This window comes from Panthera pardus, unplaced genomic scaffold (genome assembly GCF_024362965.1).
Source record: "Panthera pardus isolate Hobbes unplaced genomic scaffold, ASM2436296v1 HiC_scaffold_13, whole genome shotgun sequence".
NCBI lineage: Eukaryota > Metazoa > Chordata > Mammalia > Carnivora > Felidae > Panthera > Panthera pardus.
In genome coordinates this window covers 43381086-43407262 of record NW_026526688.1, presented here as the reverse complement: position 1 = coordinate 43407262, position 26177 = coordinate 43381086, and the positions used below count along the sequence as shown (strand labels likewise).

The 26177-nt window shown below is 34.5% G+C and overlaps 1 protein-coding gene and 1 non-coding gene across 2 annotated transcripts in view; both read left to right on the top strand.

The window, feature by feature from the left end:
• The window catches only part of LOC109262290 (A disintegrin and metallopeptidase domain 3-like), a 134562-nt gene that overhangs the window by 19924 nt on the left and 88461 nt on the right, over positions 1-26177 (top strand). Inside the window, exons 5-6 of the mRNA XM_019440717.2 lie at positions 19459-19535; positions 20237-20414. Coding sequence (XP_019296262.2) covers positions 19459-19535; positions 20237-20414 — 255 coding nt within the window. The remainder of the gene's footprint in view (positions 1-19458; positions 19536-20236; positions 20415-26177) is intronic.
• On the top strand, positions 22449-22531 carry TRNAQ-UUG (transfer RNA glutamine (anticodon UUG)). The gene has a single exon. It is a non-coding gene; the product is annotated as a tRNA-Gln (tRNA).

Genomic DNA, 26177 nt, shown 5'->3' with positions numbered 1-26177 from the left:
AAAAAATTAAAGGTCAGAATTTAGTTCTTTACAAGGACTAATTAACATTAATAACCCCTAGTAAGACTCTTCTAGAACAAAAACAAATTCCATCAATATTAGGGATGTAGGGAGACATGATTAGTCATACAGAAAATAAAATGATATTTTGGAGGATTATGAAAGCTGTATGTCAATAAATTTGGTAATTTAGATGAAATGACAACTTTGCTGAAAAGGACAACTTATCAAAATTGAGGGGAGAAATAATAGAAAATCTCAATCACTTGAAATCTATTTAAGAAATTGAATTTCTAAACAACCACATTCCCACAAAGAAACACCAGCTCTACATGTTCTCACACTTTACCTTGTCTAGTCTTTAACTATTTAAAGTATTGCTTCTATGAACATTCATGTGAAATTTTTTGTGTGGACATAATTTTTATTTTTCTGGGATACGTGCCCAGGAATATGATTGCTAGGTCATAAGGTAAGTTTGTTTGTTTTTTAAAATAAATTATCAAGTATTTTCCAGAGTGTCTGTACCATTTTACACTTCCACTGGCAATGTAGGAAAGATGGAGTGTCTGCATTTTTGCCACCATTTCATCCGTATTTAAATTTTTTTAGGGGCACCTGAGTGGCTCATTTGGTTAAGCATCTGACTCCTGATGTCGGCTCAGGTCGAGATCTCACAGTTGTGAGATCAAGCCTGGCATCTGGCTCCATGCTGGGCATGGAACCTGCTTAAGATTCTCTCTCTCCCTCTCCCTATGTCCCTCCCCCTTGCTCGCTTGCTCTCTCTCTCAAAAAAAAAAAAACAAAACTAAAAGTAACAAGATTTTAAATTTTAGTCATTATGATAGACGTGTAGTGATATCTCATGCAATTTTAATTTGCATTTCCCTAATGTCCAGTGATATTGAACATATTTTCATGAAATGAAATGTCTATTAATGTCCTTTACCCATTTTCTACTTGGATTGGTTTGTTTTTTATTGTTGGTTTTTAAACAGTTTATATATTTTTAAATACAAGTCCTCTGCCAGATAGGTGGTTTGCCAATATTTATTCCCAGTCTGTAATTTGTCTTTACATCCTCTCTATAAGGTCTCTTATTGATCAGAAAATTTTAATTTTGATGAGAATTAATTTATCAACTTTTCCTTTTATGAATGGAGGCTGAGGTATCAAATTTAGGAACTCCATGTATCCCTAGCTCCTCAAGATTGCATGTTATTTTTTTTTTTTTGTCTTAAAAGCTTTATACTTTTATTTACATTTAATTGTTCACTTTGAGATAATTTTGTGTAGGGTGTGATACTTGAATGAATCAAGCCTCATTCTTTTGACTGAAGAAGTGATTTGTTCCAACACCATTGATATAAAAGGTTGTTTTGCATCAAATTGCTCATGCATCTTTGTCAAAAAGTCAATGGGGCATATTTTTGTGGAAATATTTCTGGGTTCTTTATTTTCTTCAGTTCTTCTATGTGTCTATACTACTGTCAATACCATCCTATTTTCCTTAGTTTACCTGTAAATTGGCATTTACATAGGCCACCATGATTCCTCCTACTTTATTCTTTTTCAAGATTTTTAGACTATAGTAAATATTTTGCTTTTTCATATAAATTTTGGACTAGATTATTTCATGAATACAAACAAATTTGCTGGTATTGTGATAGACATTGTATTAACCCTATAGATCAATTTGGCAAGAATTAACATTTTTGACATGTTGAGTCTTCCAACCCATGAATGCAGTGAGTCTCTTCATTTATTTCATTTATGTCTTTCAATAGCATTTTGTAATTTTAGCATTCATATCCTGCACAGAGTTTTTTTTTAAGTTATATACCAGATCATTTTATTTTCTTTGGAGCAACTGTAAATGGTATTGTATTTTAATTTCAGTTTCCACATGTTGTTATCTGGAAATACAATTTATTTGTTTGTGTTGATCTGGTTACATCATTGCTGAAGTCACACATTAATTTTATAAAGTTTGTTTTTTAGATAGATTCCTTGAGATTTTTTTTACATAGATATGTCTTTTACAAATAGGGACATTTTTCTTTTTTCCCTTTAAGTCTGTATGCTTTTTATTTCTTTGCTTTGCTTTACTGTGCTTGTTACAACTTCTAGTGCTGTGTTGAATCACAATAGTGAGGGCAAACTTTCTCACCTTGTTCCCAATCTTAGGGATAATGTATTCAGTCTTTCTGAATCTTTTTGAGGATAATGGTTGTTGTTTTTTTTAATATACTCCTTATAAATTTGAGGAAATCTTTACTTCTAGATTGCTAACAGCTTTTTTTCCCCCATCAAATGTTGTGTGTTACAGATGGCTTTCTGTATGATCTGATCATATGAGTTTTCTATTTTAGCCTGTTGATATGATGGATTTCATGACTTATTTTCAGATGTTAAAACAGTATTGCATATCTTGAAAGCTACAATTTGGTTCTGGTGGATAATTCTTCTTATCCATGACTGGATTTGATTTGCTAATAATTTCTTGACGAATTTTTTGTCAAGGTTCATGAGAAATATTGGTTTATAATTTTCTCTTTTTGTACTGACTTTATCTAATTTTTCTGTTAGTGTATTAATGGCCTCATAAAATAAATTGGGAAGTGTTATTTCCTATTTTATTTTCTGGAAAATGTTATATAAAGTATATGTTAATTTTTAAGATATTTGGTAAAATTCTTTAGTGACATCACTAGGCCTGGGAATTTTTGTGTGTATATGCATGTGGAAGATTTTTAATTACTAACTCAGTTTATTTAATAGTTTTAGGAATATCTTCTTTATCTGTTTTATATGTATCGTTATGGTGGTTTGTGGTTTTTAAGGAATAGGTCCATTCCATTTCAGGTATGGAATTTATGGGTGAAGTTTTGTCACAGTTCTTACTATCCTTTTAATAGAAGTGTTTCATTTCTGACGTCAATGATTGCCATCTTCTCTCTGCTTAACTTTGTCAGTCCTGCTAGAGATTTTTCAATTTATTGAATTTATCAAAGAAGTAGTGTTTTTTGCTTTTTCCATACTATTGTCTTATTTCAATGTCATAGCATTTAGCTCTTAGGTTTATTTTCTCCCTTATACCTTATTCTGGTTTAATTTTTTTCTAGTTCATTGATAGAACAACATATTATCAATTTGTGACCTTCCCTCTTTACTATTATAAGCATTTTAAGACTAAAATTTCCTGCTTAGCACTGCTTGAGCCGCAGCCTAAAAGAATATATTGTATTTTCACTTTAATACAATTATATGTACTTACAAAATTTCCTTCCAGACTTCTTGATTCATGGGTTTTTAAAAGTGTATTGTTCAAATTTGGAGAGTTTTCCTGTTGTCCTTGTCTTTTGATTTCTAGTTTGATTTCATTGTGTTTAGAAAATATATCCTATATGATTTCGATCCTTTTAAATTTGTGAAGGTTTGCTTTATGATTTTTTTTCCAAATTTTTATGTAAATTCGAATTAGTTAACCTGTAGTGTAATGTTGGTTTCAAGGGTAGAATTTAGTGATTCATCACTTACATACAACACCAAGTGTTCATCATAACAAGTGCCCTCCTTAATACCCATCACCCATTTAGCACATCCCCAAGCCACCTCCTTCCACCAACCCTATTTGTTCTCTATCATTAAGAGTCTCTTATTATTTGCTTCCCTCTCTCCTTTTTTCCACCTTGCCATGTGTTTATCTGTTTTCTTTCCTAAATTTCACATATGAGTGAAATCATATGGTATTTATCTTTTCTCTAACTTACTTCACTTAGCATAATATACTCCAGTTCCATCTACGTCATAGGAAATGGCAAGAATTCATTCTTTTTGATGACTGAGTAATATATACATATATATACCACATCTTTTTTATCCATTCATCAGTCGATGGATATTTGGGCTCTTTCCATGCTTTGGCTATTGTTGATATTGCTGCTATAAAAATCAGGTGTATGCGCCTCTTCAAATCTGTATTTTTGTGTTCTTTTGGTAAATACCAAATCCTGGATCATAGGGTAGTTCTATTTTTAACTTTTTGAGAAACCTCCATACTGTTCTCCAGAGTGGCTTCACCAGTTTGCATTCCCAAAACAGTATAAGAGGGTTCTCACCTCTCAGCATCCTCACCAACATCTGTTGTTTCCTGTGTTGTTAGTTTTAGCCATTCTGACAGGTGTGAAGTAGTATTTCATTGTGCTTTTGATTTGTATTTCGCTGATGATGAGTGATGTTTAGCATCTTCTCGTGTTTCTGTTAGCTAGATGTCTTCTTTGGAAAAACATCTATTCAGGTCTTCTGCCCATTTCTTAACTTGATTATTTGTTTTTTGGGTGTTGAGTTTGATATATTCCTTACAGATTTTGGATATTAACCTTTCATCAGATATGTTATTTGCAAATATCTTCTCTTGCCTTTCATCTTCATTGATTGTTTCCTTCTATCTGCAGAAACTTTTTATCTTGATGAAGACTCAATAGTTCATTTTTTCTCTTGTTTCCTTTGCCTCAGGAGATGTGTCTAGTAAGAAGTTGCTACGGCCAATGTCAGAGAAGTTGTTGCCTGTGTTCTCTAGGATTTTGATGGTTTCCTGTCTTACATTTAGGTCTTTCATCCATTTTGAATTTATTTTTGTGCATGGTCCAGTTTCATTCTTCTGCTTGTTTCTGTCTGGTTTTCCCAACACCATTTGTTGAAGAGGCTGTATTTTTTCCATTGGATATTCTTTGCTGCTTTGTTGAAGATGAGTTGACCATATAGCTGTGGATCCATTTCTGGGTTTTCTATTCTGTTCCATTGATCTATGTGTCTGCATTTGTGGCAATACCATACTGTCTTGATGACTGCAGCTTTGTAATAAAGCTTGAAGCCCAGAATCATTATGCCCCCTGTTTTGCTTTTCTTTTTAAGTATTGCTTTGGCTATTTGAGGTCTTTTATGATTACGTACAAATTTTAGTATTGTTTGTTTTTGGTCTGTGAAAATGCTGATGGTATTTTGATAGGGATTGCATTAAATGTGTAGATTGCTTTGGGTAGTATGGACATTTTAGCAATGTTTGTTCTTCTAATCCATGAAGATGGATTTTTTTTTCCCCATTTATGTGCCCTCTTCACTTTGTTTCATAAGTGTGCTATAGTTTTCAGAGTACAGATCTTTTACCTCTTTAGTTAGATTTATTCCTAGGTATCTTATGGTTTTTGGTGCAATTGTAAATGAGATTGATTCCTTGATTTCTCTTTCTGCTGCTTCATTATTGGTGTATAGAATTGAAACCAATTTCTGTATATTGATTTTGTAGCCTGCAACTTTGCTGTATTCATGTATTGGTTTTAGCAATTTTTTGGTGGAGTCTTTCATGTTTTCTGCAGAGTATCATGTCATCTGCAAATAGTGAAAGTTTGACTTATTCCTTGCAGAATTGTATGCCTTTTATTTCTTTTTCTGGTCTGATTGCTGAGGCTAAGACTTCCAGTCCTATGTTAAATAGAAATGGTGAGAGTGGGCATCCCTGTCTTGTTCCTGACCTTAGAGGAAAAGCTCTCAGAGTTCCCCGTTGATGATGATATTAGCTGTGGCCTTTTGTATTTGGCTTTTATGGTGTTGAGGTATGTTTTGTCTGTACCTACTTTGTTGAGGCTTTTTATCAAGAATGGAAGTGGTATTTTTATCAAATTCTTTTTCTGCATTTATTGAGAAGATCGTATGGATCTTATTCTTTCTTTTATTAATGTGGTGTATCACCTTGATTGATTTGCAAATATTGAACCATGGACTAAATCCCACTTGATTATGGTGAATAATTCTTCTCATGTACTATTGGATTTGATTTGCTAATATCTTGTTGAGAATTTTTGCATCCATGTTTATCAGGAATTTTGGCCCATAATTTTTGGTTTTAGTGAGGACTTTGGTTTTGGAATCAAGGTAATGCTGGCCTAATTGAATGAGTCTGGAAGTTTTCTTTCCATTTCTATTTTTTGGAACAATTTGAAAAGAATAGGTATTAACTCTTCTTTAAATGTTTGGTTGAATTCCCCTGGGAAGCCATCTGGCCCTGGACTTTTGGGGATTTTTGGTTGCTGATTTAATTTATTTACTGGTTATGGGTCTGTTCAAATTTTCTATTTCTTCCTGTTTCAGTTTTGGTAATTTGTATTTTTCTAGTAGTTCATCTATTTCTTTAAGATTCCCCAGGTTTTTTTTTTTTGCATATAATTTTTCATAATATTCCCATATAACTGTTTGTATTTCTGTGGTGTTGATTGTGAGCTCTTCTCTTTAATTAACGATTTTGTTTATTTAGATCCTTTGTCTTTTCTTTTTGATAAGTCTGGCTAGGGGGTTATCAATATTACTAATTCTTTCAAAGAACCAGCTCTTAGTTTTATTGATATGTTCTGCTCTTTTTTGTTTGTGTATTTATATATTGTTTATTTCTGCTCTAATCTTTATTATTTCCCTTCTTCTACAGGCATTAGGCTTTATTTGCTGTTGCTTTTCTAGGTCCTTCAGGTGTAAGGATAGGTTGTGTATTTGAGACTTTTCTTGCTCCTTGAAGTATTGCAATATACTTCCCTCTCAGGAATGCTTAGTTGCATCCCAAAGGTTTGGACCATCATGTTTTCATTTCACATGCTTCCATGTATTTTTTAAATGTCTTCTTTAGTTTCCTGGTTAACCCATTGGTTCTTAATAGGTTGTTCTTTAATCTCCATGTATTTGTGGTCTTTCCACATTTTTTCTTGTGGTTGACTTCAAGTTTCATAGTGTTGTGGTCTGAAAATATGCATGGGACAATGTCCATCTTTTTGTACTTGTTGAGGCCTGATTTGTGACCCCATATGTAATCTATTCTGGAGAATGTTCCATGTGTACTTGAGAAGACATTGTATACTGTTGCTTTAAGATGAGATATCCTGGATGCCTGTTTAGTCCATCTGGTCTAGAGTGTCATTGAAAGCCATTGTTTCCTTGTTAATTTTTCTGCTTATATGATCTATCCATTGAGGGAAGTGGGCTGTTAAAGTCCCTTACTGTTATTGTATTATTATCAATGAATTTTTTAATGTTTATTATTAGTTGATTTTTACATTTAGGTTCCTACAAGTTGGGGGCATAAATATTTACATTGTTAAATCTTCTTGGGGGATACACTCCTTTTGTTGATATAGGGCCCTTCTTCATCTCCTCTTACCGTGTTTGTTATAAAATCTAGTTTGTCTGATATAAGTATCACTACTCCAACTTTCTTTTCACACCCATTAGCATGATAGATTGTTCTCCATCCCCTCACTTTCAATCTGCAGATCTCTTTAGGTCTAAAATGAGTCTCTTGTAGGCACCATATAGATGTGTCTTCTTTTCTTTAATTCATTCTTATGCCCCTTGTCTTTCGTTTGGAGCATTTAGTCCAATTACATTCAGAGTGATTATTGAAAGATGAATTTAGTGCCATTGTGTTACCTCTAAAGTTGGTGTTTCTGGTGATGGTCTCTGTTTTTTTTCTGGTCTTTGTTGATTTTGGTCTTTCTTTCCCTTAAAATTTCTTGTAGGGCTAGTTAGTAGTCACTAACTCCTTTAATTTTTATTTGTCTGGAAACTCTTTATCTTTCCTCTTCTGAATGACAGCCTTGCTTGATAAAGCATTCTTTCTGCATATTTTGCTATTCAGCAGTTGAATATATCATGTCATTCTCTTCTGTCCTGCCACGTTTCTGTGGACAGATCTGTGAACCTGTTCTGTCTTCCATTGTAGGTTAAGGACTTTTTTCCCTTGTTGCTTTCAGGATTTGTTTCCTGTGTGTGTATTTTGTTAATTTGACTATGATATGTCTTAGTGATGGCTGGCTTTTGTTGAATGGGAATTATTTGTGCTTCTAGGATTTCGATGTCTCTTACCTTCCCCAGATTAGGGAAATTTTAGCTATACTTTGCTCAAATAAGCCTTCTCTTCCTTTTACTTTCTCTTCTTCTGGGACTCCTTTGAGGTGAATATTAATGTGCTTTAAGAAGCCACTGAGTTCCCTAAGTCTACATTCATGATCCAATACCTTTCTTTCCCTCTTTTTTCAGCTTCATTATTTTCCATAATTTTATCTTCAGTACCACTGATTTGTTCCTCTGCTTCCTCCATCCTTGTTGTCATTGCATCCACTTGGTCTTGCATCTCGGTTATAGCATTTTTTTTAAATTTCTTCTCAACTAGTTTTTAGTTCTTTTATCTTTGCAGGAAGGAATTCTCTGTTGTCTTCTATGCTTTTCTCAAGCCCAGTTAGTATCCTTATGATGTTTTTAAATTCTGTTTCAGACATCTTACTTGTATCTGTGTTGATTAAATCATTAGCCATGACTTCTTTCTGTTCTTTCTTTGGGGATGAATTCCTTCATCTGTCATTTTGTCTGTGCAACTAGTTTTTTGTGTGATTATTAGGAAAATCTTTTTTTTAAAATTTTTGCTCCTGAGAGAAATGGCTACGGTAAAAAGTGGTCCAAAACAAAAACAAAAACAAAACCCCAAAAAACCCAAAAAACCAAAAAAACAAAACACACACAAAGGGAAGCTAGATCCTATTTCCCTTAGAGCTGAAGCTTTGCAGCACCCTATGAATGGTAGAATTAGTATGTGCGAGTGGTTTGTGTTGTGTTTTATGAGGGTGAAGCCTGCCGCACAGATTCTCAGGTGAACTTGCCCTACTGGAGATACACCTGCAGGGTGCAGTGGGGTGGGGCTTGGTGTAAGTGGTTCTAGCCTACACTGTGTGGCACTGTTTTGCTCATTGAAGTTGGTCAGTGTTGATGGGCATGGAGGAAAATAGCATTGTCCTGTTCTTTCCTACCTCAAGCAGGAAATTTGTGCCCACCACTCTTCAGGAAGCCCTCACAGAAGAGCCAACAATTATCCCTCTTGTGTCCCTGGCTTCTGCCAGATCCCTGCCTTCACTCTGCCTGTGTCTGAACTGTCTGCCTGCCAGGTGGTACAGTACTCCTGTATTTTATCTCAGGTGTGCAGCTGGATTTCACAACTCCAAATATTAGAGATCCACCCTGTGAGGACCTGTGCTGACCCTCTCTGGGAGGGTCTCACTGCACTTTTGCCCTTTGCTGGTTTGTCCTGGAAATTGGTTTTACAACTGTGCAGTGGTTTAGAATTTATGGTGTTGTGCAGCCAAAACCTGGCACTGAGATTTGCTGCCCTCAGCCAGTGCATCTGTTCCTATGCTCGAGAATGGGGCAGCTCAATGGCACCTGGCTGGGTCTTTTGTCCCTGGAGAGGCCATGTCACCACTCCCATGTGCACTCCAAGTAGGGGAACTGTGTTTCTCCAGGTGATCCAGGGGCCAGGCTGCCTGCTCTCAGGTCTCTCCTCTCCTTCCTTACTAGAGCACCATCAAATCCTCCATGCACTACCCTGGTGATGGCACAGACCTCCAAAGCTTCAGATTTGTGCTCCATTACTTATGCAAACTTGCAGTGGGTGGTCAGCCCCTCTTTTCCCAGTCAGTGGTTTTGGGGAATAGTTTTTCTTCTGCAGTCTCCTGCACATGCTTTCACTCTTTCTGTCTTGTTCCTCCCTCCCTGATCAGGGCTCCTTCCTTTCGCAGCACCTGCAGTTCTTTTCTCCCCCAAATCAACTCCCCACAGCTCCTACCTTCCACAGTGTGGTCACTTTGCCACCTCAGGTTTGCCATGTCTTCTTGATGGATTGATGCTTTTATGATTATGCAATGACTCTCTTTGTCCCAAGTAGATTTCTTTGCTACTAAGTCCACTTTATCTGGTATTAATAGAGCCACTTTGGTTTATTTTTATGAATACTCATGTCACATATATTTTTCCATTATTTTCATTTCAGTCTACCTCTGTTATATTTGAAATGAGATTATTAAGAGTATTTAGTTGGGTCACAGTGTGTTTCTTTTTTCTCCTGTGTACTCTGTATTTTGTTTACTATTTTTAGACTATTTATACATAAATTAATTATTGATGTCTTAGGGTTTTTGTTTGCCATAACCCAGGTGTTTCTTTTTTGTTTTTGTTTTTGTTTTTTTTCTATGTTACTAATTCCTTTGTCTCTTCTTGCCTTCATCTGGGTATTTGGACATTTTGTAGATTACATTATGATTTATTTATAGTGTTTTAAAATATTTCTTTTTAAAGTATTTCCTACTATTATGGACTTTATACTATTTCAGTAAAATATTGAAACTGTTACTGTTTGGGTTCATTTATTCTCTGCACTTTTAAAATACAATTGATTAAATGTTCCTTTACATACGTTAAGTATCAGATAATATTGTATGATTTTTGTCTCAACAACCAAATAAGATTTAAGAAACTCATGAATGAAGAGATTGCCCATTATATTTACCACTATATTAATCCATCTCCCCCTCACCCCACCCAATTCTTTATGATGCTCCAAGCCTTCATGTGATATTATCACCTTCGTTTTTTGGAATTTCTTTTTGACATTCTTTAGGGGACCTTTTAACATGTTTTTTAGTGATAGTTATTTTTAATATTTTTCTCTTTTAACTTTTATACTAGAATTAAAAGTAATTTACCCTCTACCATAATATTAATACAGCACTCAGCCTTTTCTATATATATAACTTTATATATATAAATCTCTCTACATATAACTATATATACATAACTTTATATATATAAATCTATATGTATATAACTTTATATATATAACTTTGTATATATAATTTTGTGTGGGGGGAGGGTGGTGAGAACACTTAAGGTTTACTCTCAGCAAATTTCAAGTTTAGAACATGTTATTATTATTATTAATTAATTAATTTATTTTTTGAGAGGGAGAGAGATAGTGCATGAGTGGGGGAGGGGTATAACACATTATTTTTAAATACAGTCACCATGCTATACATTGGATCCCCAGAGCTTAATCATCTTATAACTTAAGGCTTATACCTTTTTTTAAAATATTTATTTTGAGAGAGAGAGCACGGGGTGGGGAGGGGCAGAGAGAGAGGGAGACACAGCATATGAAGCAGGCTCCAGGCTCCAAGCTGTTAGCATAGAGCTGGATGTGGGGCTCAAACCCACAAACCGTGAGATCATGACCTGAGCTGACATCGGAGGCTTAATCAACCCAGGCGCTCCAAGGCTTATACCTTTTGACTAGCATCTCTCCATTTCTCCCAACCCCCACCACCTGGTAACCAGCATTCTACTCTGTTTTAATGAGTTCAACTTTTTGTTTTTAGATTTCACACCTAAGTGAGATCTTACTGTATTTGTATTTCTCAGGTTGATTTCATTTTGTACAATGTCCTCTAGGTTCATCCATGTTGTTGTAAGTGGCAGAATTTCCTTCTCTCTCATGGGTGAATGATATTCACACACATACATAACACATTTTCTATGCCCATTCATCCATCCTTGAAAACTTCGGTTGTTTCCATATAATGGGTATTGTGAATATTCCTGCAATGAACATATGAATGGAGATATCTCTTTGAGAAATTGATTTCCTTCCTTTTGGATGTATATCTAGAAGTGAGATTGCTGAATCATAGTTCAGTTTTGTTTTTAATTTTTTGAGCAATCTCCATATTATTTTCCATTATGACCATACTCATTTACATTCTTACTGACCACATACAATGGTTCCCTTTTCTCCACATCCTTGCCAACACTTGTTATCTCTTGTCTTTTTGATAAAAAGCCACCCTGTTGGGTAAGAAGTGATATCTCATTGTTTTGATTTGCATTTCCTCATGATTAGTGATGTTGAGCACCTTTTTATATACCTGTTGTATATCTTCTTTGGAGAAACATCTTTTCATGTCTTTTGCTCATTTATTATTGGATTATTTGTTTTTCTGCTGTTGAGTTATAGAAATACCTCATATATTTTGGTTAACCTCTTACAGATATGTGGTTTGCAAATATTTTCTCCCAATACATATATTGCCTTTTCATTTTGTTGAGTATTTCCTTTGCTGTGCAGAAACTTTTTAGTTTGATGCAATTCCATTTAAAACTTTTTGCTTTTCTTTCCTGTGATTTTCATGTCAAAGCCAAAAACTGATTGCCAAGACCAACATCAAGGAGGTTTTCCTGTGTTTCTTCTAGTTTTATGGCTTTATATCTTTAAGTCTTTAATCCATTTCAAGTTAATTTTTGTAAGTGGTGTAAGGTAGGGGTCCAATATAATTGTTTTGCATTTGGATATTTAGTTTTTTTCACCATTTATTAAAGAGACTATCCTTTCCCCATTGTGTGTTTTTGGTACCCTTGTGAAAGATTAGTTGATGTTCTATGTGTGGGTATATATCTAGGCTCTTAATTCTGTTCTGTTCTTCTATCTGTTGTTTTTTTAAGACAATATCATAATTTTCTGATTACGGTAGATTTGCCATAGAGTTTGAAATCAGGAATTGTGATTCCTCAGCTTTCTCCAGATTGCTTTGGCTATTTGGATTCTTTGGCTCCATAAAAATTTTAGTTTTTTTTTTTTCTGGTTCTGTGAAGAATTCCAGTGAATTAGGGATTGTGTTGATTTGTAGATTGCTTTAGGTAGTATGGACATTTAATAATATTTTTTTTTAAGTTCATGAATGCAGGATATCTTACTATTGCATCTTCATCAGTTTCTTTCATCACTGTATTATAGTTTATAGGGTATAGATCTTCCTTTATTAAATTTTTTCCTTTTTTATTCTTTTGGGTGCTATTATAAATGGGTTTGCTTTTAAAGCAAGTTTATTAGTTTTAAATTTGTTAGTGTATAGAATCAAGTGATTTTTACATGTTGATTTTGTCCTGTGAAACATTACTGATTTTTCTTTTTTAACCTGTTTCTGTAATTGCTTACCTTACATTACTTCATTTTTGAATGTTGAACCAGCTTTGCATACTTTAGACAAATCCAAGTTGTTGATGATTTATAATTATTTTTATTAATTGTTGGACTTGATTTGCTAATATGTTGCTAAGGATTTTTTCATATATGTTCATGAGAGACATTGGTCTGAAGTTTTCTTTTAATATTTTTGACTGGTATTAGGATAATACTGTCCCCACAGAATGAGTGAGAAAGTATTCCCTCTGCTTCTATACTCTGAAAGAATTTGTAGAGAATTGGTATAATTTCTTCCTTAAATGTTTGGAGGAGTTCAACAATGAACCCATCTGGTCCTTGTGCATTCTGTTTTGGAAGATTATTAATTTTATATTTGATTAATAAATACAGACCCATTCAGATTGTCTATTTCATCTTGTGTGAGGGTTGACGAATTGTGTTCTTCAAGGAGTTGGTCCATTTCAGCTACATTTTCAAATTTGTGGGTGAGGAGTTGCTCATCATATTCCTATATTATCTTTTTAGTACTTATGGGATCCATAGTTATGCTGCCTTTTTAATTTTGATATTAGTAATTATTTTCTCTCATTTAAGTTAGACTGTGTGGCTAGAGGCTTATTGATTTTATTGATATTTTCAAAGAACCAGCTTGTGGTTTTATTCATTTTCTGTGTTGATTTCCTGTTTTCAGTATCTTATAATTTCCTTTTTTTTAGTTTACTTTGGATTCAATTTGCTCTTCTTTTTTTAGTTACTTAAGGGGGAAACTTAGATTGTTGATTTTAGATCTTTCTTCTTTTTAAATATATGCATTAAATGCTATAGATTTCCCCCTAAACACTATTTTTGCTGCTTCCCATAAATTTGAAAAGCTGTGTTTTATTTCTATTTAGTTAAAAAAATTTTCTTTTGACATTTCTTTTTTGATCTGTGTGTCCTTTAGAAGCATGAAGTTTTTTAAAATTTTCTTTTATTTTGATAGCACACATGCATGAGCTGGGGAGGGAGGAGCAGAGAGAAAGGGAGAGAGACAGACAGACAGATGGAGAGAATCCCAAGCAGGCTCTGTGCTGACAGTATGGGAGTTCAAACTCACGAACAGAGAGATCATGACCTGAATCAAAAGCAAGAGTTGGACGCTTAACAACTGAGCCACTCAAACATCACGGGAAGCATGTGTTTGGGATTTTCCAGCTATTTTCTTGTTATTGACTTGTAATTCCATTGTGGTCTAATAGCAGACATTGTATTATTTCTATTCTTTTAAGTTGCTAGTGTGCTTTTTATGGCTCGGAATGTCTGTCTTGGTGAGTGTTCCATATGAACTTGATAAAAATGTGTATTCTGCTATTTTTGGATGAAGTAGTCTATAGATGTCAGTTATATCCAGTTGATTGATGATGTTGCTGAGTTCAACTGTGTCCACTTTCAAATTATACTGTATCATATCACAAGTAGTGTGAGTCCCTTATAATAAAAAATAACCCTAGTTCTTTCCTCCCATCCCTTGTATCATTGCTTTCATTCACTTTACTTACATATAAGCATATTATATATATATGAAATATGAATATAAAATGTATATATGATATATAAGGTGTCCATATAAACATATGTAGTTAAATACATTGTTGCTATTATTTGAACAATTTTTATATCAGTTAAGGATAAGAAAAAAGTTTTTATTTTCCTATCATATTCCCTTATCGGCAGTCTGCCTTTATGTAGATTTAGGTTTCTGACCTATATCATTTTCCTTTTATATATAGGATTTTTTCAAAATATTTCTTGAAAACAAGTCTGCTGGCAATAAATTCCCTCAATTTTTGTTTGTCTCATAAATTCTTTATTTCTTTCTTTTTGAAGGATAATTTTGCAAGATATAGAATCCTTGGCAGGGTGTTTTTTCTCTCATTGCTTTAAATATTTTGCTTTAATCTTTTCTTGTGTGCATGCTTTATGAAGAGAAATCTTATGTAATTCTTATTATTGTTCTTCTATAGTTAGAAGTCTTTTCCCTCTGGCTTCTTTTAGGACTTTTTCTTTATATTTGATTTTCTGTAGTTTGAAAATGATGTTCCAAGGTGTAGTGGGTTTTATTTGTTTGTTTGTTTTTTTTTAATTCTGTGTGGAATTCTGTGAGCTTTTTGGATCTGTGATTTGGTGTCTGACATTAATTTGGGGAAATTGTCAGTTATTATTGTTCAAATATATCTTCTGCTCCTTTCTCTTTTTCTTCTCTTTCTGGTATTCCCATCATGTGTATGTTACAACTTTTGTGGTTGTACTGTAGTCTTTGAATATATTCTTCTGTTTTAGTCTTTTTTTTTCTTTTCAGATTTTAAAGTTTTGTTGATATATCCTCAAGTGCAGAGATTCTTTCCTCAGGAAAGGTACACTTCATTTCTGTTATGGTGTTTTTTCATCTCTAGCATTTATTTTTGGTGCTTTCTGAGGATTTCTATCTTTCTGATTACATTGGCCATCTATTTTTACACAGTGTCTAGTTTATCCATTAGAGCATTTAGTATAATAATAAATATCATTCTAACATTCCTGGCATGTCTGTTTCTGATACTTGCTCTGTCTTTTCAAATTGTGTTTTTGCCTTTGGTATTTTTTCTCAATAGCTGGACATGATGTAGCAGGTGAAAGGAACTGCTATAAATATGCCTTCAGTAATGTAGTGGTCAGCTGTGAGGAGAGAAGTGTTCTTTAGTCATATGATTAACTTTCAGTGTTTTACTTGGCCTGTGCCTCTGGAATATGCACATCACAAATCTTTCTCAGTTTTTCTTTTTCTTCCTCCTTAGGTGGGGCAGAATGGCCCAAGTGGGCTGGAGTTGGGTATTTCTCTTCCCCAGGTCAGTTGGGCTTTGATAATACCCCAGTAAGTTAGTCTGTTTGCTACTCAGACCTGTCTTTAAGTTGATATTTTTCTTATGCTTGATCTAGTCTGCTGTTGAAACTTTCTAGTGAATTTTCCTATCTCTTTTTTAAATTATTAATTTGTTTGTCACTCATTATCAGGGAAATACAAATCAAAACCACACTGAGATACCACCTCACACCGGGAAGAGTGGCTAAAATGAACAACTCAGGAAACAACAGATGCTGGCGAGGATGTGGAGAAACTGGAACCCTCTCGCACTGTTGGTGGGAATGTAAACTGGTGAAGCTGCACTGGAAAACAGTGAGGAGGTTCCTCAAAAAATTAAAAATATAACTGCCCTATGATCCAGGAATAGCACTACTAGGAATTTATGCAAGGGATACAGGAGTGTTGATTCATAGAGGCACGTGTACCCTAATGTTTATAGCAGCACTTTCAACAATAGCCAAATTATGGAAAGAGCCTAAATGTCCATCAACTGATGAATAGATAAAGAAGATGTGGTTCATATGTACAATGGAATACTACTTGGCAATGAGAAAGAATGAAATCCTGCCATTTGCAGCAATGTGGATGGAGTTGGAAGGTATTATGCTGAGTGAAATAAGTCAGTCAGAGAAGGACAGATATCATGTTTTACCTCATAATGTGGATCTTGAGAAACTTAACAGAGGGCCATGGGGGAAGAGAAGGGGAAAATAGTTACAAACCATAAGAGACTCTTAAATACTGAGAACAGGTTGAGGGCTAATTGGGGGGTTGGGGAGAGGGGAAACTGGGTGATGGGCATTGAGGAGGGCACTTGTTGGGATGAGCACTGGGTGCTGGATGTAAGTGATGAACCACGGGAGTCTACCCCAAAAAGCCAAGAGCACACTTTACACACTGTATGTTAGCCAATTTGACAATAAATTATATTAAAAACAAAAAGAAAAAAAAATCTTACTTTGTTCATGCATTGTTCTCTTGACCTCAGTGTGTATCTTTATGAGAGTTATTTTTTTATTGAGGTATAATTGGCATTAACATTATATCAGGTTCAGATGTTCAACATGATTCAGTATTTTCAGTATTTGTATATGTTGTCAAATCATTACCACAGTTATTCTAGTTAACATCCATCACCATACAGTTACTGGGTTTTAAGATATACTCTCTTAGCAACTTTCAAATAGACAATATAGTATAATATAGAATAATTAACTGCAGTCACTGTACTGTACATTATATCCCCATTGCTTAGTATTTTGTAGCTGGAAGTTTGTGTCTGAGAGTTCTTTTTAACTTCTCTTTAATGTTAATCATTTAAGTTCATTTCAATAGGGTCAATTTCTGGAGATTTATCTTGTTCCTTGTTTGAAACATTTTTTTCCTGATTCTTCATTTTACTTGACTCACTGTTTGGGTTGTTGGCTCATAGTCAAAGCAGTCACCTCTCCCAGTCTTCACCAACTGGCCTTATGCAGTTGTGGACTCCCCAAATCAGCCTTGCCATTGATTTTGGGGGCCTCTACTAACTTTTTCTTTCTTCAGGTAGAAACAGGCACCTGTTTTTGTCCTGCTGTCTCTGTGCAGGGTAGGAAGGAGGATCAAAGGTATCTACCATTCCAAACTGCTGTCTCTGGTCTCTAGATTGTAGAGGCAACTAGATTGTACCAGGTCTATCTGCTCCAGGATTGGTGAGACAGATGCGATTTCTATGAGCAGTTTTGGTGGAGTGGGGCACTGCATGCATGGATAAACTTTTTCCTTCTCTAGTGAAAAGCAGAAAGCTAGAATTTGCATTAACTTACTCTGTGCTGAGTGTGGGTATTGCAGATCAATTATGTGTAACTAGTCCAAGTCACCACCTTTATTTTTGCCTGGGTTGCTAGCTGTGCTGAACTCATCAGGGCTCCAAGACTGGTGACACAGTTCTTTTGGTAGCCCCTTCAGAAAAATTGGGGCACTTGACATGTGAAAAATCCCTTTCCTTCCCTGGTCAAGCTGGGAGCCGAAGGGTCTCTTTGTGATCATATGGCAGTGCCCTGGACAGTGTCCCTGGTGTAAGGTATACCAAATCTCCATACTGGCTTTAATGAGTCTGATTTTGCATTCTCCTAGAGTGGTGCAGAAGCCTTTCAATTAGTTTTTGATTAATCATAAAGAGAATTTGTCCATGTATTACTGCTAAATTGGTGTATTTGTTCTATGGTAGGGGGTCCAGGGCTTCCTACTCTATCTTCCTGACCAGAATTTCAGCCTTTATTTCTCTGAGTACTTTTCAACTCCACTTTCTTTCTGTTTTCTTTCTTGGATTCTGATATATATTTTAGATCTGGTATTGTTCCACAGCTTATTTGAGGCTCTAGGATTTTCTTAGCTCATTTTTCTGTTTCATATATTGGATAAATTCCACTGATCTGTCCTCAAGTTCAGAGATTCTAACCCTTGTCATCTCCACTTTACTTTTGAGCCTATCCTAATACTTTATTTGCTTTCTTTGTGGCTTTTATTTCTATTCTGTCATTTCTTTCAAGATAATTTGTAATTGTTCACTGAAGCAGTTCTCCATGGCTGGTTTAAAATCTTATCTGCTAGTTCCAACATGTGTCTCATATCAATATTGGCATCAGTTGGTTGCTTTCTCTCTCTCTCTCTCTCTCTCTCTCTCTTTTTTTTTTTTTTTTTTTTCAGTTCTTGATATAGTGGGTGATTTTCGCTTGTGTCCTTGATATTTAAGTCTTCTTTTTTTGAAGGCAGTCACCCAGTTTAAGTTTAGATTTAGAGTGTGTTGTTTGAATGATAATTTAGCTTTCTTGTAGGTTTTAAAGTTATTCTGTTGTGCTTTGTTCTTCTAGCTCTACTGGACCTCTGCTATTGCAGCCTTTGGTGGTAAGAGGTATTACCTGTGCCACTGCCTCTCAGTGAGGAAAGTTCCTATCTGGAACGAATGGAAATAATATGTATGGCAGCTAGTAATGTATAATAACAACATATAAACAAATTCATAGGAAAGAATGTGAATCATAATAACATAGCATTAGCAAAGGAACAGACTGACTGTAGAATCACTAGAATTTTAAGGGGAGAGATGGGAATATTCACTGAAAGAGAGTATTAGGGGAGAACCTGGGAAGACTAATGCTGTGAAAGTCCATGGAGAGGAGGGGTTGGAATAAGATGATAAACATGGTGAGATATTACAGAGAAATAAAAAAAAAAAAGAAATATCATTTAAGATACTTTTGGGTAACTTAAAAAATAAGTGAAATGTTCAGATTTGAAGTCAAATTACTACTGTGAGATACATAAAGTTAGTAGTTATAAACTATACATTCAAGAAATGTGGCTTAGAAAGAAAAGATGCAGTAAAGGAAGTTGAAAAAAAATTAGAATTATAGCAAAGGTTATCTGGGGAAGGATAAGAGTCATGATTATTCTTAATCAAAAAGAGTTAAGAGGAAGAGATTGCAAGTAATGCAATATCTGGTGGATAATATGGTAATGGCTACATCTGAATGTTTGATGATGTTTAGGAAGTAAGGATAAACCAAAAACTTTATTTACAAATCATTCATACACTTGTTGTGATGAGCGCTGGATGTTGTATAGAAGTATTGAATCACTGTGTTGTGCACCTGAATCTAATATTACACTGTGTGTTAACTAACTGAATTTAAATAAAAACTTAAAAAAAACCCAATTATTCATGAATGTATCTTCATATACTCCTCTTTAGGGCCATTGCCTTTATCAAGGATACGCTGCAGAGGTTCCAAAATCAGTTGTGACACTTAGCACTTGTTCTGGACTCAGGTAATGGCATTTTCTAGAGATGAACATGATTGAAAATCTTGTGTGGTCTTAAAAAATTTTTTTTTAAGTTTATTTATTTTTGAGAGACAGAGACAAAGATAGAGACAGAGCGTGAATGGGGGAGGGGCAGACAGAGAGAGAGAGAGAGAATCTGAAGCAGGCTCCAGGCTCAGAGCTGTCAGCACAGAGCCTGAAGTGGGGCTTGAACCCGTGAACTGCAAGATCATGACTTCAGCTGAAGTTGGACGGTTAACTGACTGAGCCACCCAGGCGTCCCCAAAATCTTGTGTGATCTTTTAATTTTCAGAAACATCTTGAAGGATAGAATGAAGACAAAGAAAATAGAGACTTTGATTGTGTTTCTTCCCATATACTTTCTTTTCCTCCTTCTCTTTTTTAATCACTGTCCCAGGCATGCAGTGATAATACTTATGCAGAAATAGCTTCCACTAACTAGTTTGAAGAATATTCAAATTTCTTAGTCACACTAGAACCACAGTGACTCCAAATGGCATAATAGAAGCTATAAAATTGTGTTTGAAAGTTTATCAAAGTACAAAGAGATGATTCTTAGATATTAGACCATAAGCACCACTGTTAAATTTCTATAAAATTTTTTATTTAATGGTGATTTACATTTCTCAGTGGGTACTCTATATTAATTATCTTTTTATTTCTTTTTTATGTGTTTAAATATTTAGGGGATTATTGCAGTTGGAGAACGTCAGTTATGGCATTGAACCATTGGAATCTGCAGCTGCATATGAGCATATGCTTTATCAAATAAAGAATAATAAAATTGAGTTTTTGCCCTTACAAGAAAATTATCCCACGACCCAAGTGGTAGATCAGTCCTACCGGATACTTGTGAAATCAGAAGTAAGTAACCACTTAATTGTGATCTTCACTTGTGTTATCTTTGATAAATTTATTCACATTGGAATGTGTTACATTTGGAAAGCAGATTTAAACTGATATTGATTATATTAAAATTTTCAATTGTAAGATATTTATTTTAAATATATTTTTGGGGTGCCTGGGTAGCTCAGTTGGCTGGGTGTCAGACTTCGGCTCAGGTCATGAACTCACCATCCATGAGTTCGAGCCCCGCATCAGGCTCTATGCTGCGAGCTCAGAGCCTGGAGCCTGCTTCAGATTGTGTCTCCCCCTCTCTCTGCCCCTCCCCTGCTCACTCTCTGTCTCTAAAAAAAAAAATGAATAAACGTTAAAAATAATTTTAAATATATTTTTATGTTTAGACATATGATATATAGAAAATGTAATAGATTTAAACATAATTAAACAATAAAAATTCTCACATTTTCCTAATTGCAAGTATATTGATGCATATATACATATTTGCATTGTTATTGAATTAACATTCTACTAATATAATGTTACACAAATTTGCTGATTATTTCTTTCTCAGAATTTTCCTTGCCAATACATTTTTTCTTTGTAGCAAAGTGTTATTTTGATAGAAAATTTAAAAGTGGAAAAGTGGCAAGAAATTGTCCTAAATCTCATTGTCTATAGAGAGATAGTGCTTTTGGAGTATTGGAGTATTTGTTCCAATTCTTTTAATATATCTAATTATAAATGTAGATCTATAAGTATATAGATTTTTAAAAAATTTATTTAAATTCTAGTTAATTAACATATAGTGTAGTATTGGTTTCAGGGGTAGAAGCCAGTGGTTCATCACTTATATATAACACCCAGTGCTCATCCCAACAAGTGCCCTCCTTAATGTCCATCACCCATTTAGCCCATCCCCCTACCCAACACCCCGCCAGCAACCCTCAGTTTGTTTTCTGTTTTTAAGAGTTTCTTATGGTTTGCCTCCCTCTCTGTTTTTATCTTATTTTTCATTTCCTTCCCCTATGTTCAACTGTTGTGTTTCTTAAATTCCACATATGAGTGAAATCATATGATATTTGTCTTTCTCTGACTGACATATTTTGCTTAGCATGGTACACTCACTCTACTTCCATCCACGTTGTTGCAAATGACAAGATTTCCTTCTTTTTGATCACTCACTAGTATTCGATTGTATATATACACCACAACTTTATCCAACTATCAGTTGAAGGGCATTTGAACTTTTTCCATTAGTTGGCTATTGTTGATAGCACTGCTATAAACATTGGGGTGCATGTGCCTCTTAAATGTAACATGATTTAATGATAAGTAAAAAATACGCATTATCCTTTTAATAGCAAACAGGAAATTTAAAATGTGCATTATCTTTTAATAGCAAAAAGGAAATTTCAAAGTGGAGTAAATTTCCTTTTTGTTGTTAAAAGGATAATGCACATTTTTACTTACCGTTAAATTATATTACACTTATTATTACTTTAAATTAAATATATTGGTTAACATCTATTAAAATATTAAATAAACACATATGTAAGGAAAATAAGAATGGATTCTATGCCATTTTCTAGAGGTAAATGAAATTGTGGAATCCACTGCAATCATTTTGATGTGTACCCTTTTGTACTTAAATATGTTACAAAATTATGTCATATTTTGTGTTTTTATTTTTTTTAATGTTTATTTATTTATTTTGAGAGAGAGTGCTCATGCACAAGCAGGAGGGAAGGGCAGAGATAGAGGAGAGAGAGAATCCCAAACAGGCTTCGCATTGTCAGCACAACCCCAATGCAGGGCTCAATCTCAGGAACTGTAAGATCATGACCTGAGCTAAAATCAAGAGTTGGATGTTTAACCGACTGAGCCACCCAGTCACCTGGCTTTTTGATATCTATCTATCTATCTATCTATCTATTTATTTTACCTATACATACATGTGTATATATATATATGGATATATATATATATGGATATATATGAATCCCTGTCTACATATTCTCATCATGATTGGATATCACATTAAAGAGAAGCAGGGACGCCTGGGTGGCTCAGTTGGTTGAGCGTCTGACTTTGGCTCAGGTCATGATCTCAGTTCGTGGGTTCGAGCCCCACATCAGGCTCTGTGCCGACTGCTTCCTCAGAGCCTGGAGCCTGTTTCAGATTCTGTGTCTCCTTCTCCCTCTGCCCCTCCCCCGCTCATGCTTTGTCTCGCTTTGTTTCTCAAAATAAATGTAAAGAGAAGCAAAACAAAATAGTAATGAGTGGTACTTAAACTGAATTTATGATGAACTCCATCTCATTGTTGCTTTAATTTGAGTGTATTTATTTTGTCAAAGATATTGGTACATATACAGATTAATAAAACTGCCCTTTTAGAAACTCATAAAATTATAAAATATAATCATATATAGGGATGACCCCCAACTTTATGCCAGCTCTGGAAACCATCTGCATGTTTTTTTTTAAAATTTTTTTTATTGTTTTAATGTTTATTTATTTTTGAGACAGAGAGAGACAGAGCATGAACGGGGGAGGGTCAGAGAGAGGGAGACACAGAATCTGAAACAGGCTCCAGGCTCCAGGCTCTGAGCTGTCAGCACAGAGCCCAACGCGGGCTCGAACTCATGGACCGCAAGATCATGACCTGAGCCGAAGTCTGCCGCTTAACCGACTGAGCCACCCAGGCGCCCCCCATCTGCATGTTTAATACAACACTGGGTACAATTGAAGACAATTTTTGCCACTGAAATAGAATACTATCACATAAGTAAATTGAAAAACTTTAAAGGATTCCATGAATACTCTTCTGTGGCAGAGGAAGACCCTAAGAGATGGACATAAGTTTGGAAAAAGACCCCCTCCAGTGAATCAGCAATAAGACAGAGATTAGATAAGATAAGATAGAGATAATATACCTTCCATTGCCTTGATTTGAATTACAAGTCTGTCCATTTTAGCCACAAAAACTTTGGCAAGTAACATAATCTATGTTTAAATTCCTTATCTGTAAAAAACTAATAATAAAAATAATATCTAACTCATACAGTTATTTCAAAGATTAAGTACATTTATAGATAGAAATTCCTTAGCATAGTATATAGACAAGTAAAATCCCAGTAAAAATCACTACTACTATTATTATTTGCTCACCATATTTTCTAATGTTGTGGGGGAAGGTAATTGGAAGTAATTATGGAAAGTTTGGGTACAAACAAAATGTAATAATGAAGTAAAATAGAGATAAACATTTCAGCACCTAAGAAGAAACCAGGGATGTCATTTCAGGAATGGAGATAAATATTTGTATGTATTTGGGAATTTTATATCTTTTATGAAGTAACTTGACAATTGCTTTTCATCCTGAATTTGATACACTTAAATCTATAGGTTTAGTTAAACATGTTTTCACATGATTAATGCTTTTATGAGCACAAAAAAAGAAAGTGAATATCTTCAGTCAAAGCAACAGAAAAAAATAACATAAAAGTTTCTGTTTTAAGCATATTTTAACATTCATGAAAGTAAACACAGATACACTTATAAACAAGGTAAATACCTTCATTATAATCCAGAGTTGAAAAGTAGAAGAGAAACCAAACAATATACTATAAAGGTTTTATCTATTAAAAGAATATTAAACACATGTCTTTACCCCCCTGCCCCTTTTTAAAAACCCACTGAAATGAAAAGGAAGTTTTAAACCAGCATAAACATACAAGCACAAAGAAAACAGGAGAGGAGTAATAACAATGGACATTGGAGATAGCTGATTTAGTGCCCCAAATTTGAATTCTAAACTGGGTAATTCGGATAAGCTATTGGAACCTTGACATGTACTGCAGTACTATTCAAATGTTTTTGGAATTGCCTGTCCAGTTGCCCTAGGAAGTGATTTTAAAGGTGGGCCCAAGAAGATAATTCGTTGAAAATAAATTGTATAAGTATTTAGCAACCTTGGCTTCCTGTACTAATCAGTTGGAGACTGACATAATTGAAAGCTGTTTTCTTTGGGGAGTCTCTGAAATGGGGACACCACACACAGATGTTCTATTGTATTTCCAGGTGGAAGAGGAATATCATACTGAAACTGGTGTGTTTAAATTAAACTTGGCACATTGGATATTGGGAACCAGGCTTACACATTCTAAGAATTGTATTGGAAGACCCCTCTTCAGGAAGGAATTAAACTAGCCAAAAGAATCAAAACTAATCATATCGACAGGGTTTTCTCTGCCAACAACCCAGACACATTGCTTTCTCTGAAAAAAATATCCTGTAAATTCCATTTATGGTCATAGGGATGTGGGAATAAACTGTTAAATACTCAATTGCTAATATATGAAGGGGCCCTAGACATATGATGAAACAATTTAATATGGAAGATAGAGACATGAAAAAACAAATTTTTAAAGCTTGAGGTATCAAAGAATACAGAGGGTGAAGAAAACAAAATGGCAATATCCTCAGAGGAATAAGGGAAAATATTTCATCTATAAATTTAAGAATAGAGTGCTATTTAAAAAATTACATTCAGCCTGTAATTGTTCTTAGAAATTTAAAATTATGATAATAAAAATGAAAAAAAAAGAGAAACCTCAATAGGAAGTTCACAAAATAAAATTTTAGAAATCACACAAAAAGTAAAGTATAAAGACAAATGACAGGGAAATTTGAAAGATAAGAAATTAAAATAAAATAAGAATTCGGGTGATACAATAGGAGTCCCAGTATGAATAAAGAGAGGAAATAAAGAATTGAATAAATCACAAAATAATCCAAGAAAAATTCTCAGAATTATTTAAGGTGAGTTTCTGTACTGATATTTAAAAAATCGGGTTTCTTATATAGTCAAGATGCAGAATAGCCTGAAATTTCCTAGCAGCAATACTGGAATTTGAAAGACAATACCACAATTACTTAAAGTGAGGCAAAGTAATTTCCAGTCTGTAATTCTGTACCAACCCAGAACTACATAAGTGAAATTTTTTGATTGAAACTATTTCTTTTCCTCCTAATGTGACATGTTCTTACCCCCAAAATGAAACAAATAATTAAGCAGAAACAAAGAGACCCTAATCTCACCCTGACTGAAGATAGTAACCAAAAGCAATCACAACCAAATTTACAAACAATAGTTGCCAAATATCATGAACTTTCAACCAGATGAAAAGATGGAAGAATTGTGTAAGCAGCTGTCCTCAATCGGTATTTTTCATGAGAATCACTATTAGGTCAAATGTCACTAGATTTTGAAACAAACAATTCCCAACTCTCAGTGGCTTAACAGGTTTATGTCTTGCTCATGAAAATACCAAAGTGGATGAAACTCTCTGGTTGATTCCCTTCCTAGCTTTGGCTCAGAAGTCCCCTACTAGGTTATTTGAATTTAGTCAAGAGTAAGGGGAGAAGTGTGAATGCATCCCAACCCCAAGAGTTGGGCCTGGACAGGTGTCTCATAGACATCTCTTCCCTTGGAGAAGGAAACAAATATCCTTGGATAATTGGCCATTTCTTATAATAAAACAAAAGTGTAATAAAAGTCACTAATCCCCACCCTTTGTTCAAGAATGGTTTGACTTGAAAGAACTACATATGTTGTAAAATAATAATAATCGGAAAGGAGTAAACATGGAGCATATGAAATAGAAGTATAAAATGTAAGGTGGAAAAACACAAAATCCAAAGTGAATGAAAAAACTTCTAGTTTATATTCATGTACTGCCTCATAGGTGCCACATATTGTTTTAAGAGCTTTACATATATCCT